At 40.6% G+C, this 18365-nt stretch overlaps 1 protein-coding gene across 1 annotated transcript; it reads left to right on the top strand.

The window, feature by feature from the left end:
- Window positions 1-1156: 1156 nt before the first annotated feature.
- LOC134497028 (vomeronasal type-2 receptor 26-like) lies at window positions 1157-13558 on the top strand. Its single transcript, XM_063302743.1, has 4 exons — window positions 1157-1320; window positions 2397-2688; window positions 11797-11923; window positions 12648-13558. The coding sequence occupies exons 1-4, from the start codon at window positions 1157-1159 to the stop codon at window positions 13556-13558; spliced, it is 1494 nt and encodes a 497-aa protein (XP_063158813.1).
- Window positions 13559-18365: the final 4807 nt, after the last annotated feature.

Below are 18365 nucleotides of genomic sequence, written 5' to 3' on the forward strand. Positions count from 1 at the left end.
CTTCTCTTCCACTGAAATGGTCTAACCTTATCAGTAATCCTACATCCCCAAATATCTCCTTGCACTCCAGCCTAATCTTTCCCACTGGCCCACAACCAAGAGGGTGTAGGAGCAAAATACCTTCCAGCCACCCTGTTTGGGAAGATCTGCTATCAACTTCAAATAAACTAAAGGTGGAGACCTGATTAAAGGCAAACAGTGATCTCCTAGTCTCTTTCCACAGCCTTGCAGAAACAGCCCTCATTCTCCATGGGACATGAGAGGGAAACAGGGAATTGAACCATCAAGCCCACATGCTGATTTTTTTCATTTTGAAATCTTTCTTGGGGACTGTTTCCCTTTATCTGACCAAAGAAATCATTTTTCAACTGTTCAGCTAAACACAAAGAACTGCAGAGGTCTTGAGGCAACATGATCAATGAGCTACCTCTGTCTGAAGGAAGATTACCGATATGGTCTACCTGAGATTCAAAATATGGCAACATTGAAATTTCTCTCAAACTGAAAATGGCAAGGAGAAATGGAAGTAAATACATGAAGAAATAAATGAATATTAACATACCTTCTTGTGTGTGGCTCTTTCAAAAGGCCTATTTTTTACTTACGGATTCCTTTCTGGATTTACCTTAAGGGAAATTGCACACCTGCTGTTTCTCCTGAGTTCATAAAGTAAGACAGGAGAGATTGCAGCTGAGCTGTGATAAACATCAACAAGTTGACCTCTGAAAACTTTATCCTGAACTCACAATTCCAAATTGATCATTATTCCCCCATCCAACCATAATTATGAAATAGCCATCATTAATGCTATAAAGTATCCGCCTGGCCCAAGAACATTCCCTTGGGGCAGGCCGATAATTCGACATTTTACTATACTAATATCTCATGGTATCTTGATATGATCAATCATTTCATGATTCCTTTTTAATGAGGGATGGGACAGTCAAAGCTACAATACTGTGATTATTGGTAGCTGATATTACAGTATACAGTTCTGGCTTTCAATCAGCTGGGTGTTCCCCTGTGAATTACCACTTTTCAAATATCTATGAGGGGACAGACTATTTGGGATAAAGCAGGAAGACTCTCAGCTAAAATCATGTTATTTGTGGCCCTGATGATAGCTCTCGGAGTGGTGCCTTGTGGCCCAAGTAAGATGCCTCTGGCTAAGTGTCCTGTTACTGGACCCCTGCCTATTCTCCACAAGTATTACCAGCCTGGCGATTTCATCATTGCTAGCATTACATCTCAAGTCTACCTTTTTTCAAGTCCAATAACTTTTCAGAAGCAGCCTTCGGATGAAACGTCTGATGACCTTTTGTAAGTACTTTAGGCTGAAAAAAAACACACATCTTCTGTGTGTCCAGTTAAGGTCTTCATATTATTTAATTTAGTAGCCTTCCTTTAGCTGTTTTGTCCAAAGCTCCAACTGGGGATGAAAAGAAAAGAAGAGGACGGAAGATTGTTTTCAAACTTTTAGGGTATACAGATTTCCATGTGTGCGTCTTTCCTGACCTCCATTTCTTAATTTTATAATGTGGTCAAAGCAAAGGGGGAAATAATAAAGTTTCAGCCATTTCTCACAGAAGAACGATCTCAGAAACTTCCCAGAACATCAAAGTGATCCCAGCTGATACTTAGGATGAACAGACAGATGGATAGATAGATAGGCAGGCAGGGAGGCAGACAGGAGAACTTTACAATTGCTCAAGAGCATAACTCCCCCCCAGTTGTAAAAAATAGTATTACTTTCCTTTTTTATTGTCTTACATAGGATATCACTGTTACAAGCATTATAATTATTTGGGTTTTTTCATACAGTTAAATATAGCATTGAAAAGGAAGAGAAAAAAAAAAACACTGCAACATATATCAAGGTGTTTGTTACATATTAAAGGTTTGAGTCTTAAACTAAATTGCTTGGTATTGAAATCTTGGTACAGGTATGTGTGCGTATCGTTCTGCATCTGTGTGTACATGGAAAAAATAGTTGGAGAAAGCAAACAAAAAAGAAAAAAGTCAACAAGCTATTAAATTTCTGACTTCCCCATTTTTTAACATCTGCATTTTCTCTTTTCAACGTATAGAAAATTTAGTTATGCTTCCGTGGTGAATTTAATCCATTGGCATGCATTGACACTGTTAAAGTTATCTTAATAAATAGTATGCTTCGAACTCCTTAGCAAATGGACCATATGTATCTGTCAGAATGGCTTTGCTACCTAATCTTTTCCAAATCTGCTCCCAAGTATGTTTCCTCAGAATTCACCAAACTTATTCCATACAGTAAGTCTCCTCTTTTCAAGGGGCCAATTATGAGGATGACCATGATTAGAAAGAATCAATAATAAGATCTGAAGAATGTGATAACCTGAACCGTATTGCTCCTAATGTAGGATGTTCACTCAGAATTACCAGCACATCCTGGCCTTGGCATTTGCTGTGAAGGAAATCAATGAGAATACCCAACTCTTACCCAATGTCACTTTGGGCTTCCGTATCTTAAACAGCTATTTTTTGGCAAGTTTGACGTATCTTGCCTCAATGGAACTTTTATCCACGCAGGATAAATTCATCCCTAACTACAAATGCGACATTCAGAATAATATTGTGGGAGTCATTGGGGGACCTACTTCTGAAGTCTGTCTCCATACGACAAACATCTTGAGCACCTACAAGATTCCACAGGTAAAAAAAAGGTATGAATGGCTCAGGCTTATTATGTTAAGGGCACTTTTGTAAATCGGAGACAGAAAATGGAAACCTCATAAGTTTGCTAGGTGACTTGTTTATCAAGCCTGAGAAAGTAGCTGATCAATATACGTTTGGGTGTCCAAAATGTTGGGGCAATTTGATGTATTTATAGCAAAAGTGATGTGACATACGGATGGATTTTTTGCAGTAATCCATCCATATGTCAGTATAGATTCTACATTTGCTGAAAAGCACTGATTTGGAGTGTTTGAAAAAACAGATTTGGAAAGTCCAAATGTATAGTATGCCTAAAGATTGCACTTTATATTCTTCAATAGCATAACTTCTCAATAAATCATACTATATTTTTATATAAAAAAAATAGTATGATTTATATATTAGTGAGCTCATACCTAGCTGATCTGTGGGTCTTCCCTAATCTCTTTAGTCTGATCCTAAATTGTGCAAGAAGGAGTTCGTGATCTGAACTACAGTCAGCTGCAGGTCTTGTTTTTACCGACTGTATAGATGTCCGCCACCTTTGGCTGCAAATGATGTAGTCAATCTGATTTCGGTGTTGTCCATCTGGGGAAGTCCATGTATAAAGCCGTCTCTTAGGTTGTTGGAAGAGAGTGTTTGTTATGCAGAGTGAGTTGTCTTGGCAAAATTCTATCAGCCTATGTCCTGCTTCGTTTTGTTCTCCCAGGCCATGCTTACCTGTAATTCCAGGTGTCATTTGACTGCCCACCTTAGCATTCCAGTCTCCCGTGATGAAAATAATATCTCTTTTAGGCGTGTCATCCAGTAGGTGCTGCAGATCCTCATAGAACTGCTCTACTTCATCTTATTCAGCATCTGTGGTTCGGGCGTATATTTGGATCACTGTGAAGTTAGATGGCTTGCCCTGAATTCAAATTGAGATCATTCTATTGTTTTTTGGATTGTATCCAAGCACTGCTTTAGCCACTTGACTATTAATTATGAAGGCTACTCCCTTTCTTCTGTGGTCCTCTTGTCCACAGTAGTAGATCTGATGTGAAGTGGCCCATTCCAGTCCATTTCAGTTCACTGACGCCCAAAATGTCTATCTCTAATCTTGACATCTCACTAATGACCACATCCAATTTGCCCTGGCTCATAGATCTTACATTCCAGGTTCCAATGGTGTGTTGATCCTTAGAACATCGGATTCGCCGTTCACCACCAGCACCGTTGGCCGCTAGCCATCCTTTCGGCTTTGAGCTAGCTGTGCCATCACGTCTGGGGCTAGTTGAACTCATCCTCTGTTCCTCCCCAGTAGCATTTTGACCATCTTCCGACCTGGGGGTCTCACCTTCCGATGGTATACTGACATATCTCTGGTTGTACTGATCCATTTAGTTTTCACGGCAAGAATACTGGGGTGGGTTGCCATTACCTTCCCCAGGGATCTCATTTAGTCTGACCTCTCTGTCATGACCTTCCCATCTTGGGTGGCCCTTCATGGTTTAGCTCATGGCATCATTGAGGTGCTCAAGCTCCAGCACCATGACAAGGTAATGATCCTTTGCTGAAGGCATAAAAACTTAGTAGGGGTCAAAAAGAATCTGTTATAAATCTTGGTGGAAGTCAGAGAAAGTCTGTTTAAAATCCTCCATCTCTCACACAGTAGAGTATGGCACCCCCTGGAGCTTAACCAGTGAAAGTCAATGATATGAAAGAATTCCAGAATGTGTTTACACAAGTGAAAGTGTGATATGCAGACAGTTCCCCAGGGAAAATAGAAGCAGAAAACTGGAAGTTCAAAACAGCCAATTCAACGTGTAGGAGAATGCTCATATCCTCAAATTTAGTACAAAAATAATAACAGGGAGACAATTATTTACTCTCAGTCCTCCTTAATATTTGGAGGGAAAACAAAGTCCAAAACTTAAAAAATAATCCCAAAAATAACGATAAGCACCAAGAGTGCCCGCTTTTCCTTGCTGTAGAAAGCCTCTCTTAAGGTATGCAAACTTAACAGAAATATAAATTGGGTGATTTAGAAATGGGGTGGCCAGTCTTAGTGTCCCTTTAAGGCTACAGCACAGCTTGGAAAATGGTGACCTCCCAGCCTCTTGGCTAGCTCTTACCACTCAAATGTGAAATGTTGTTTGCAATCTTCTGGCTGCAAGCAGCCATCTGGAGGAGAGATGGAGTGATTCTTGGTGTTTGCCTTTTTCCTGAAAAACTCTCCTGGGCTGCAGATAAAACCTGCCTGAGCCTGAAAAAACTGCTGCATTGTCAGTTCTGCCCACTGAGCCCGCGGGCACAGCTGCTCATTCCCCAATGTCCCCCACTGGAAGATCAATAAATCATAGTATCTCTTGAAATACCAGTGGTCTAAAAGAATATGTTGCTTAGTGAATATTTGTCATAAGAAATATTTAAATTACAAAAAAGATAACATAAAAAAGATGGAAAGGCAAAAGAGTGAAACAAGTCTTTTTACTAAATGTCTGGGAAGATTCATTTGGATTGTGTCTGACCACCTCCCACGTATATCTTTCTCAAGATCTTATATGGCTCTTCTCCAATAATAGATGACAAAACCAAAGAAGACTTCTCCTACCATATGTTTCCTAATGCGACCCATCACTATATGGGCATTCTTCAGTTGCTGCTGCACTTCAAGTGGACCTGGATTGGTGTGATTGTTTCAGATGACAACAATGGAGATTTATTTGTACAGGATATACTTCCCATGTATTCTCTCTGGGGTATCTGTGTGGACTTTTTAGAAAAAATGCCCTCAATATCTTTTTCAGGTGACCTTCCTGAAACAGGAATTAAATGGTTTGGGACTTCTCCTATTGTCACAGGAAGTACTGCCAATACTGTTATTATACAAGGAGAAATACATACTATTAGTGTCTTAAGATTGATTTTCCGCTTTGCACAGTTTTGTGATATTACAATTGAGAGCCGGGTGTGGATTATGACAGCCCAGATGGATTTTATATCTCCTGGCATTCAAAGAGATTGGGATATACATTTCCTCCATGGGACTCTATCATTTGCTGTCCATACAAATTATCCTAGGGGATTCCAGAAATTTCTGAGGGAAAGAAACCCTTTCTCAGAAAATAGTGATGGCTTTATCAGAATCTTCTGGAGAGATGCATTTAATTGTGATTTCTTAAATTCCACTCGAGAGAAAAGAGGTGAGGAGATTTGCTCTGGGGAGGAAAAATTGGAGACTCTACCCGGGACCCTCTTTGACACAAGGATGTCTGGCCACAGTTATAGTGTCTACAATGCAGTTTACATTATGGCGTATGCTCTGCATGTGATAACTTCATCCAAGTCAAAACAGAGAGTGAAGATGAAAGAATTAAGACAAGATCAATTAAATGAAGAGCCATGGCAGGTATTTTGCAGACCAATACAGAACAGGTTCCTTCAGTAGACATTAGAATGCCAGACGGAGTGGAAGCAGTAGAACTTTAGCAGCAGAGATTGTCCTAGAAAAGTGCCAGGAAGGAGACTCCCAACAGACCCAAAGGAAAAGCATTTTTTCTGAGCTTTAGAATTGATCCGTGCAAGTCCTTATCACAAGATGCAATGATCCCCACTAGTTAGGATGTCTCGGGAAGGAAATTATATAAATTCATGATGGGCCGGTTAGATGAATAGTAAAAGAAAGAGCAAGTTTATATTTTCTTCTTTTTGTATTCAAATGGGTATGTTCTTACTATTAATAAGGACATATGGTATTTTAATAGATGGAATATGTAAAATACCCATAATCAGTATTTCTGTTCCCAAAATAATTTATTTTTCTTTTTTTTCCCTTGTGCACTCTTTTATATTGGGGAGGGGGGCGTCTAAAAAAAAAAGAGCTTCAGAGGCATTTTATTCCTACTGCTTAGTCTCTGTACCGATAATATTTTATTATTTTTGTCCTGCAAAATTTGCCTCACTGCAATTGGAGGGAAAAGAGCACATTTCAGTAGCATGGTTTCTGACTTTAAAGAGAACAAAAAGGATGGACAGAGTTAAACAGAGTAATCTCTGCTGCATTAAAGATGCCTACTTTCCCAAATTTGTCACCCCACCTTCTCTGTTAGTGTCACCACACTGCCTGAAGGGCTCACTCAATTTTTTTTCCTTCTCCTTCCCCTTCCCCTTCTCTTTCCCCTTCCCCTTCCCCTACCCCTGCTTTGAATTGGAATGAGTACCATCAGCGTAAATATACCTCTAGCGTGTTTGATATTGACCTCTGCAGAAATATTTTTTCTCTAGATCATTACCCACAGTTTGCAACTATGTTAAGACTATTATGAAGGGTGTCTTATGGCATCATTTTCTTTCCACCTTCTCCCCAATTTAGTTCCACAGGTTTATGAGAAGTACTTCCTTTAAAAACAATGCTGGAGAAAATACTTCCTTTGATGACAATGGGCATATAGTTGCTGGATTTGATATTTTCAACTGGGTGACACACTCAAACAACACATTCACAAAAGTCAAAGTTGGATGGGTAGACCCACATTCTTTCTCTTCTAAATTGCTCACCATTTATGAAGATTCCATTACATGGCCCACAAGATTTAACCAGGTATATAGTTGATTCAGATCTGGGGATAGTTTAATCCACATTTTGAATTGTTCCCATATTGAATTTTTTTAGACTTATTCTGATATTCTGCTTGTGTTTTTAATTGAAATTTGCTCTTCAGCTTGGTGTTCAAATAGATGACAGTATACTGACAACCTTGAAAAGGTAATTAGGATCAGACATGGTGAGAACTTGAATGAATACCTATTGGAAAACTCCAGGCCTTTTGCTAGACTACACATTCATAAAAACCTCCTAGAAAAAGGCAATGAGAAATAACTATCACAGGGTTGGGAAGGAACCGAGCTTGATTCAGTGAAGGCTTTACCTTTCTAATAGTATTAGGTGGAATGAGGTTATTGTCTTGGATGACTGACCAGCTTATGTGTGTATTGGGCCCAGGTTCCTATCTGCTGCTCCCTAGCCCATTGTCCAGTAGAACACTGCCAATTTGCCTAAGATGTACAATTTCTGTATTGGAATATGTTAGGAAGAAGGGTCTGATATTGCTTGGGTCATCTCCTATACCGTATGTCTGAATTCATCCATCTCTGAGGTTTAATCATTATAATGTCTCCTTAATTCTTCCAGTTACTGAATATCCTAGAATACCTATATCCTTCTAGGGCATGATCTGTCAAGGTTAATGGATTTAGTCTACATGGCCTTTATTTGGGTTAACAAAAAAGAGGTGGATAAAGAACTGTGTCTAATGGCTGAGGTTAGATTGTAAATAATAGAAGACTAGATTTAGTGTGCCTAATCCACTAAGAAACTTTTGGCATTAATATTTCAATGCAGCCAGAATAATAACAACAAGAGTAATAATAGAATTTATACTATATTCTGTGACTAGAATTTTGAAGGTTAACATAATTATCTATTTCTCTTTCTAATGGAATCATTTAAAATAGCTGCTAGGTGGTCAGTACAATGTGATAACCTTTGTCCTGCTTGGAATTTGGGAATATATATTTGATTTAAATATCTTGCTGGCCTACAGGAGGGGGCATAACTACACCACTATCCAACTACTCAAATCAAATCAATGTGTGTACAATTATAGACCAACACAAAACGGGTGGTTTACAGTAATTAGAAAGTTATTAGGAAGAAACATAAAAATGTAACAGTCAGGTATGGTAAAAAGATAAAAAATAGAAATGATATTAGTATGAAAGAATAAAAGATGTAAAAGAGCTTTAAAATGTTGAATAAAAGACCCATATAAAATGTACAAGTAAATGTATGTATGTATGTATATACAAGAGACACAGAAGGTATAAAAGAAATCAAAAATGAGAATCTAAACAGGAGGGATGGGAACATCGGGGAGCCGAGGGAGCATCTATGAACACAGTTTGTGAGAGAGTAGATCTTTATCTAAGATGGCAAACTGGGTGCACACTGAATCTGGTTTATAGTGCTGAGTCCAAAGCACAACCCAGAAGTCATCATCCATTGAATGCTGAGCTCTGCCACAAAAAAGTTGGCAACACTGTATGTTGTGCCAGAGTTGGTATCTGAAAGCAAGAGGGAACTATAACATGGTTCCATTGGCCCTGGACATTTCTGTAGTAAGGGTAGGATGAGGCTTGTGTTAGTGTCTCCATAGTATCGACACTAGAGATGCCTATGCGTAAAAAGAACCAAGCTCCTGTGTCCAGAGTTGCAAGGCCACTGCAGCTCCAGGCAGCGAGTCTTCCCCTACTGATCCACAAGGAGGGCTGAGGGAAGGCCTGACACTGTGTTTTGATGAAGGCCCTTCTGTGCCATGGGACTTCCAGCTCACTAAGGTATGCTATAGGGAGGCAGAGGACCTAAGGGATTCACTGGCAAGAACGTTTGGGGAGCTGGCTGGGTCAGACTGATACTCTCCCTCTCTTTCCCCGCCCCACTTCATAGAACAGCCAGAAAAGCTACTCCAGAGGAAGACTACAACTCTCCTTTATCTCCTTTATGTAACAACAGAATCTTGCAAATCTTATTGTGCTATCCCCCCCCTCCTCCTTATTTCCCAGGTAATCAGGGAGGCCTATGCCTGAGCCACTTCCAAATAGGGTCCAGCTTCTCAGGCCTTAAAGAATATTTCAGCCTTCTTTGCCTGTGTAACGGCTCTTGTGTATTTCTGTCAAGGGCATATTGCTTGCTCTCTACACTGGTACATGCTTCTTGATAAGTGTTTCAGTCTCATCATAACTCATGCTGAGCAGAAGACTGGAGAGAGGCCCAAGGATGAGATCTGGGTCTCCACTGCCTGCTTCCCCCTGGATTAGAAGCCATCACTTATAGCTAGTGGGGCAAGACCCAGGCGAAAGACAGACCTAATAGTCAGAAGGTGGCACTAGAGGCACAGTTAGGGAATTGAAGAGCTGCTCTTAAAAGTGTGGAATGTACAGGCTCTAGTGGTGCAACATTAGAGCAGGGACACAACTGGGCACCACAGAGGAGCTGTGCTAATGGCTTGACTTCCAATAATTGGAGAGTTACAGGTATATAATGGCTACCTCCTGTCTTCAGATAGTTGTAGATGCCAGGTTAACTCCTCTGTGTCTTTCCAGCAATGTGGTCCCCTGGGACTTTCCTATTCCAACATACTTAAGGCCTACTGTCAGCCCTCCCCAGTAGACCAGAGAGGAAATACCATGAGATGAGCTAATTCTACATTATTGTAAGGCTACTTTAATCGGATCTTGCAAATCTGAAAGTACAGATCTCCCGCCCTCCCTATTTACTGCCTGAGTAATTAGGGCAGATGCTTCCTAAGTTTCTTTCTTTGGCCGTTACTCTGTCGCAGACTCCTTTCACTTCTCTCGGATTGTTTCCTAGGCAGCATCTCTTCCTCCCCTCTTCCAAGGTCACCCTCATATTCCATCACGTCTACCCCCATCTTTTTGAAAAAGGAAACTGCAGGGTTCTGGGGGCCTGTTGGAAACTGCCATGACTTTGAGTTTTTTGATAATTGAGTTCCAACAGATCTTCCTTGCAACATTGTGCTAGGCCCCTCGGCATTCTTGTAAGGCCAGTATCATCTGCATAGGGTAAAAGAGAAGTGTGTCTTCCAGGAAGTTGTGGGGCAGGAAAGTCTGTGTTATGGTCATGGCCCACCGTACAGTTAAAGCAGTAGAGTCACTATGCAGTCTCACCTGATGCCTTTTTCAGGTTAAACAGCACTGTTGAGGTGGCTGTGAAGTGCATTAAAATATGCTGTTTGCATTTTCTGGAGTATGGGAACAGTTATTTTATTCAGATACCTTGCTGGTCTAAAGAACAGCCACTTAAAAATTCATTTGAATAGCGCAGATTAATCCCGCTGGCCATCTCAGTCTCGAACACACTGCCTGAGTGTAAGGATCACTCAGTCATAGGGTATCATTGAAAGAATTTGCAGTATTTGAGAACCTGCAGTGTTTGACCGTAACTCACTACAGTTGGCAAAGAAAAAAGCAGTAAAGCATGGCTTGGGTAAAGTTTAATTCCATTCCTCTGTGATGTATATTAGAAAGCAAAAACATTTAAAATGAGAAAAAGCGTATGAGATGTCCGTGAACAGCAGTTCAAAGGAAGTAAAAATGGCCAAACGTTCTTGCACTTATAAAAAGGGAATAACTTAAAGAAAGCCATGGAAGAATTTTAAACAGACTACTCAAGTTCTGGTGGAAAGGACCGTGATACATTTTTGTTCCCTATTTGCAAGGACCAATACCATTATGGCTGAGAAAGCTTCATGCATGTCTCATTCAGAATGTCTCATTCTGATGCCCTCAAGCAATGCATATAGAACAGCAAACCAGACCTTTGGTATCTGTGTTTCAGCAAGAGCTGACCATATATCCCATTTTGAATGGGACAGTCCCATTTTTTTAACATTTCCAGACCGTCCCGTCATTTTAATCTAAATGTCCATTTTGTCCCGTTTTCTTAAAAACCTTACCTTAAAAACCTTTAAAATTTGAAAGTTCCCACGAACCTGTCAGAATGCGGTCTGACTTTGAGTGGAAGGAGGGGGAGCTCAGCAGAAACGGCAGGAAAAAAGCTGCGGAGCTCAACCCGGCGGGAAACCTAAAAAGAAAAAAACCACATCAGCTGATAGGCGGTGATCAAAGGGTGAGCCGATTGGCTCCTGCCTTGAAACGGCGGGAAGAAAAGAATGTAAAAGCACAGCCGGAGGAGGAATGGCTTGTCGGGGACAACTGTTTACTAGACTCTCCCGCCCAGCTTTGCCTCTCGCAAGTGAAGGAATCTGAAGATTCCCAGCCTGAGAAAACCGGAGAACTTCCTGCCTGCCGATCCAGCCCGTCACCCAGCCCTGCCCCCTTTTGCCATCCCAATGTCCTGTTTTTAACCCCAATGTCCTGTTTTTAACCCCGTCCCGTTTTGCCATCCCAATGTCCCATTTTTGTCTCAAGGAAAGATGGTCAGCCTACTTCATGGCATGTGTGTCTTATTTCCAAGACCAATAATGCCACAGCATGCCAATAGCACCGAACCGATTCTTCATCTTCTTCATCTCTTCCATTTAGGAAAGGCCTCGTTCTATCTGTAATGACAATTGTCATTCAGGTTCAAGTAGGGCCAAAATAGAAGGAAAGCCATATTGCTGCTACAAATGCCTTCCATGTCCAGAAGGGAGGATTACAAATCATAAAGGTAAGTTCTAATATCTCTAAAGAATTAACTAGTCCATGCAAATGAGGGTGGAAGAGAAAGTTTTCCAGTTATGTATAGGAGGAGAAAAGTGCAGAGGAGTGAAATAAGGCAAAACTTTCCATCCGCTTCCTAATTACCTTCAAAGAACTTGAGAAAGAAGGAACCTCAGACATAAAAGAGTTAGAGGCTGAAGAAATGTTGATAGAACCAGAAGAAGATCCTAGGAGCAAGCACAGGGCCTGAGAAATAAGACTCTGCCTCACTAAACACTTGATGTATTGCTACATCCAGTTAAATCCTTTGCTTGGATAGAGGCACTTTCCAATCACATATACATTCTAATTTGCATAAATCAAATTTTCCCATATCTATGGCTGTAAGTAAAACCTTAATTTAATCTGCTGAATTTCTAAGCTGAAAAATTAGAAAAATTACGTTGGTCTAATTATGCATGAATTTTAATATTCAGTAGTTTAATCAAAAAGGGATAAAAGTAAATATCAATTTGAGTTGAGTGGAATTCTATGCAGTTTCATTGACTGTATTACAGAAGAGTTTTATTAGTGCCTTCAGTCTGCCCAATAGCTTTCTAACTCCTAGGCAGTCTCCCATCGAAGCATTAAGCAGGGCCCAGTGAGCTAAACTTCTTACTTCAGTCAACATTAGCCATGTCTTGATTAATGCAGAATCTTCTACATTGTAATAACAACATTTTCTTTTGCAGAAATGGATGATTGTTTGCCATGCCCAGAGGGAAAGTATCCAAACAACAACCATGACTTGTGCCTTCCAAAACATATAGTTTTCCTGTCTTATGAAGACCCCTTAGGGACCAGTTTGGCCACCATGGCAATTGTCCTTGCTTGCATTGCCACTGTGGTGCTTGGGATCTTTATCAAATACCAGGACACCCCCATCGTCAAGGCTAACAACCGGAACATCACCTACCTTCTCCTCATCTCCCTTGTGCTTTCATTCCTTGGCAGTTTATTATTCATTGGACAACCAGAAAAGGTGACCTGCCTTTTCCGACAACCTGCTTTTGGGATCGTCTTCTCGGTGGCCATTTCTTGTGTATTGGCCAAAACCATCATTGTGATTTTAGCTTTCATGGCTTCAGTGCCAGGGTCCAGGATGAGGAGATGGCTGGGAAAAGGATTAGATAATTACATTGTTGTTTCCTGCTCCCTCATTCAAGTCACTCTTTGCACTGTATGGCTTGTAACTTCACCCCCATACCCAGATGCTGATATGAACTTAGTGGCAGATGAAATCATCCTGGGATGCAACGAAGGCTCCACTCTCATGTTTTACTGTGTCTTGCTCTACCTGCTTTTCCTTGCCCTTGTTGGCTTCATTGTGGCTTTCCAAGCCCGGCATTTACCGGACAGTTTTAATGAGACCAAGTTTATCTCCTTCAGTCTCTTGTGTTTTTGCAGTGTCTGGCTGTCCTTTTTTCCCACATATCTGAGCACCAAGGGGAAATACATGGTGGCTGTGGAGATCTTTTCCATACTATCTTCCAGTGCAGGCTTATTGGGCTGCATCTTTTTTCCCAAATGCTTTGTTATTCTACTGAGGCCTGACCTGAACAGTAAGAAGCAGTTACTAAAAGGCAAGAAAGAAGAAATATAATTCTATGTTATTGTTTCAGTGAAAGATACATTCTCAACCTTTAAGCAATGCTCTGCATTTTATTGTTTAGCTTTGGGCTTCTAAAATTCATTTGTTGCTTATGGTAACTGCAGCGAGGTTATTATATGCACAAAGATGGCAGACTGCAGAAATACCATTAATGGAGAAATGGATTGTGAAGATGGCTGAGTTGGCAGAAATGGCTAAATTTGCTTGTTTGATAAACAATTAGGGCAAGAAAGAAAAAATATATTTCGATGATACTGTTTCAGTGAATTATATACAGGTGGTCCTTGTTTAGCAAATGCCTCATTTAGCGACCATTCCCAGTTACAAAGGTGATGAAGAAGAACTGTTGCAACCAGTCTTCATATTTACAATCTTTGCAGGTCTTTAAAGCAAAGGAAAGCTGAAACAAGATTGTAAGCACAGTCATGGTTTCACTTAGCAATTGCTTCACTTAACAACCAAGTTGCCCGTCCTAATTATGGTTGCTAAATGAATACTACCTGTATTGATATATTCACTGAAGATCACGCAGTAATTGGAACTGGTTCAGAATAAAGCAGGGCAGGCCATGATGTGCCTGCCACATTATGCCCATGTGTTATCTCTGCTTCACAAACACAGTTGGTTTCCAATTGGCTTCTACATGCAATTCAACATGCTGGCTCCACCTATAGGTATAGAGCTTGGTTATTTGTGGTACTGGTCATCTGTACTATTTTCTGCTATCTAATATGATCAGGGTGCTCTGTGCTCCTGGCTCCTTTGGTTAAACATGGGCATTTATTGGGACCTCTAAGAGACCAAATGTAAGATGAACCAACTAGTCCACTGAAGTAACCATTTTAACCTTCATTCCTTCCTTCCCTCCTTCCTTCTTTTTAGTAGAATAGTGAAGAAAATAAATTAACATGCAGAATGTTACTTGTTATGAGAAATCTGTCCAAATTATTTAAAAATGACCTCAGTGCTCAAACAGATAATAATGAAGTTCCTGGCTAGTTTGAGGAGTCAGCAGCTTGCCACTTGCCCACAAGATGAAGCACAAGGCCTCCCAGCCAGAGGGTGTGACTCCCCCATTACGTCACACTCATCTCAGCTGGTGAGGCTTTGATGCTGACTGAGAAGTGGCCCAACAAGGAAGCTCCTGCCATCAATGAATCTGAGGCCACAGGATTGGCCTATCACAGCCAGTTTCCTTGAAGGGACCAAAAGAAGGTTCTTGAAATGGTGAGTTGAACATAATTGCGGAGGCCTTGAGTGAACACGATCAATAGTGTCAGCGGGAAAACCTCCCAAAAGAATTCCAATTCACAAGGTTCGATGATACAGAGAAAAGAGTTTATTTGTAACGCATTTGCAAAGGCGGGTTCCCTCCATGCAGGTGCAGGAAAGAACCAAGAACAAAGCTAGCTCAAAACCTTTATAACCTAACTATCCTCCCCCTCCTTCGAGGGCTCAGCTCACAATCTTCCTGTTTCCCAAGCATTCTTGAGTTAGTTACTAGGTTTATGTGTTTATGTGTCCGGGATGATTCTGCCATCCTTATCTCTTCCTCCTTTCAAAGGCTAATCCCACTCAAAACACCTCTTTGTAGACGCCAGCTACTCTACACAATCAGCTATAAATTCCTAACCTAAACGGCTCTATCTAACACGCATATCCTCAGCCCCACGGGTTCAGGGTCCGGTCACCCACCTGTAGCTAACTCCCTTTTTCTTCTCTCATGAGTTTGAGGCACCTTCAGGGGATGCTCTTCACCCCCCCCCCTCACAATAGGATAACGATGTTTGTGCTTGCAGAACCAACAGTCCCCTTGAATTTTATAACATTGAAAGTTTGGAAATGAGCCTAATTTGGAACTTGACAAATTTTTACCCAGCCACTTTATTTTGTGTTCTTGCTTCCTAACATCCATCTTATTAACTCACAGAAAAACCTTAATAAATCTTACAAAGCTGAATAACAAGTTGTGAGAATCCACATATCCCTTTGGGGTGTTCTGGGAATCTACTAGCATCTCCTGGGTCACTTAAACACAAGTCTACTTGTCTGAAGCTAACCTTGAAAGTATTATTTCAATGGAACTACACATTCCTTTTCTCAAACACTTACCTAGTCTCTAATGTGAGAGAAAGGCTTGTTCTGAAAATTTTCTAATGCCTCTTGTTTCTAACAGGTAAAAATTCTTACAGGTACATCCAGAACATGATTAACCCGACACAGCCATCACATCTCTCATAGCCATCCGGGCAGCCACATTCCCTGTGGATGAATCTCCTATCATTTATTTAACATTATTTGTGTTAAGGAATTTCAATCCAAGAACACAATAAAAACAGCTACTAGAGAGAATCGTAATAGCAGCAGGAAATCTTACTTAGCACAACCTATCAGTACAAACTCCTGCAAGCACATGGCAGTCAGACAAGGATTATAAATTTATTTTTAATATTATTTTAATTATTCCTTCCGTTGATAGGCTGGGGAGTCTCCTCCTTCTCTGCTTACATCATTAGTCCCAGGCAGAAGCCTAGTCATATGCACAGGCCGAACCATGCATACATCTGAGCATGCTCACTAGTGATTCTTGGACTACAGATCCTTACACAATATGGAGAGGAACGCATTAGTCATGCATTAATTCCTTTGAGAGCCAGTTTGGTCTAGTGCTTAAGGAATCAGTCTAGAAACCGGGTGAGTGTGATTTCTAGCCCTGCCTTAGACACCAGGTCAGCTGTGTGACCTTGGGCCAATCATTCTTTTTCAGCCCTAGGAAGGAGACAATGGCAAACCACTTCTGAAACCTTACCAAGAAAATTTCAGGGACTTGTCCAAGCAATCGACAGGAGTCAACACTGACTCCAAGGCTCCTGCCCCACCAAAAAACATTCATTTCAGAATTAATTATGTATTAATTCATTTGAGAAAATCGAACATGGTATTTCCACATCCAGTTTGCTCATGGATGGCTTCAACAGCCATCCCTTTGTGGATTGTTATGATCTGTCAAGGTCTAACCTCTCATCCTGTCCTAACAGCCAGGAACCACGCTGAGACAAGGAATAGGTCTCTAGTGTTTTATTACTGCTACATAACAGAAAATCCTAACAAACTGAAGAAGCGTGGGAAAAACCCAGACATATAAACCCCAAAGGCTAAGGCAGGCCCGATCTGTGTCTCTTTGAATGGCTACCTAATTCCTCAGTGCTACGCATGCGCTTTACAGCCTGGATGGGAGTCCCCTGCTCGCCATCCTTACTCATGACACATCCGGAGCAAAACATGTTCTGTTGTCCAAATCCCTCTCTGGAAATGGAAGCTGAATTAAGTGTTTTGCTCATTTCTACAAACACTTTTTGTTCCTTACAGGCAGATGTGGGGGAATAGTCATTAGTAAAACTATTCAGCAGAACCCAAAGGACTGCATATGTCTGGAGGAAACAGCATCAGTGAGATAAAGAGGCTTACACTAAGATACCACATTTGTTTACTGGAATTTAAAAATAGTCTAACTTAAAAACTGCCCCAAATTAGAACTTGCAAAGGATTATCCCACAATGAGAAATGGACAAAAAATATTTCTTATGCATGGTACTTTGCAAAGACCTATTTTTACTTCTTGGTTCTTTTTTGGGTGTACCTTTAAATGGGAAATTATGCATCTGGTGCCTATTAGATGGTGATGGTGGTGGTGGTGATGATGATGATGATGTACCAATAGTATGAAGCACCTTGGGTGCAATTCCAAAACATCTGTACCACCACTCAAACACCATTGGCATTGACACCATCAGCCATTTGCAAAAGGCAGCTTTACTTGGAACATTCTGCAATGATACCTTTAATACTACTAAACAACAACATCTGCCTATCCCAGGTCCTTAGAAAGGACTCGATAGATGGAGAAAAGTACCAAAACCAGTCAAAACATATGGCTGACTATGCAACCAAGAATAATAATTTCTTAAACTTTTTATGCCACGTGACTCTCAACCACTCAGGGTGGCTCACAACAATCAAACAAATCACAATAAAATCAGTACAAAATAAAAAATCAACATAAAAGGTGGCAAGCGCGATGAAATGAAGGGTCTCGTTCTCCCTCGACAAAGGCCTGGGAGAAGAGCCAGGTTTTCATGGTGCTTCTAAACAACCACAGAGTCGGGGTAACTGCAGCAAGTTTGATGTGCACAAAAAGTTGGAAACTAATGAAATGCCTGCAGTGGAAAATTTGACTATAAAATTAACTGAACTGATCTGGTCAGAGGAAAAAGAACAGAGGTTGTGGGGGGGGGGGTTGAAAGACTGGAGACCATATATGGACTTTTTTGAAAGAAGAAAAGATCAATTTGATTTCTGGATTTGGGGAATAAAGAGGCAAAGAAGATGGGGAAAAGAATAAGATGATAATTCCTTGATAGAAAGAAGGTGGAAGGCATAAATGTATGTTTCCTTCTCTTTTCACTCATTTTCTTTCTTTTTTTCTTTTTCTTTCTTTCTATATATTTTTTTTCATTTTGTATATTTTTTTGGTATTGAAAAATTCTGATTATATGCACACACACAAACACACTCACAGAGATAGATATAAATATACACACACCAACATACATACAGTACAGATAACAGGATGGGGCCATCCAGAACTTGGAGGTAACCAGATTACTGAGGGAAGACACTGCTACGGAGAAGTCTTTCAAAGAGATAGATTGAGAAGATGCCACCTGAGCTGTCATAAACATCAGCATGTTCACCTCTGAAACTTTTTGAGAGAAAATAGAATTCTAAATTGCTGACT

The sequence above is a fragment of the Candoia aspera genome, chromosome 4 (assembly GCF_035149785.1).
Source record: "Candoia aspera isolate rCanAsp1 chromosome 4, rCanAsp1.hap2, whole genome shotgun sequence".
NCBI lineage: Eukaryota > Metazoa > Chordata > Lepidosauria > Squamata > Boidae > Candoia > Candoia aspera.

What these genes read in the sequence shown, in the direction of transcription:
- LOC134497028 (XM_063302743.1), top strand. Translation starts at nt 1,157, where the DNA reads ATGCCTCTGGCTAAGTGTCCTGTTACTGGACCCCTGCCTATTCTCCAC. An exon ending in GAAACGTCTGATGACCTTTT is followed by an intron (nt 1,321 to 2,396) that starts GTAAGTACTTTA and finishes CTCCTAATGTAG; the next exon opens with GATGTTCACTCAGAATTACC. An exon ending in GAGGATTACAAATCATAAAG is followed by an intron (nt 11,924 to 12,647) that starts GTAAGTTCTAAT and finishes TTTCTTTTGCAG; the next exon opens with AAATGGATGATTGTTTGCCA.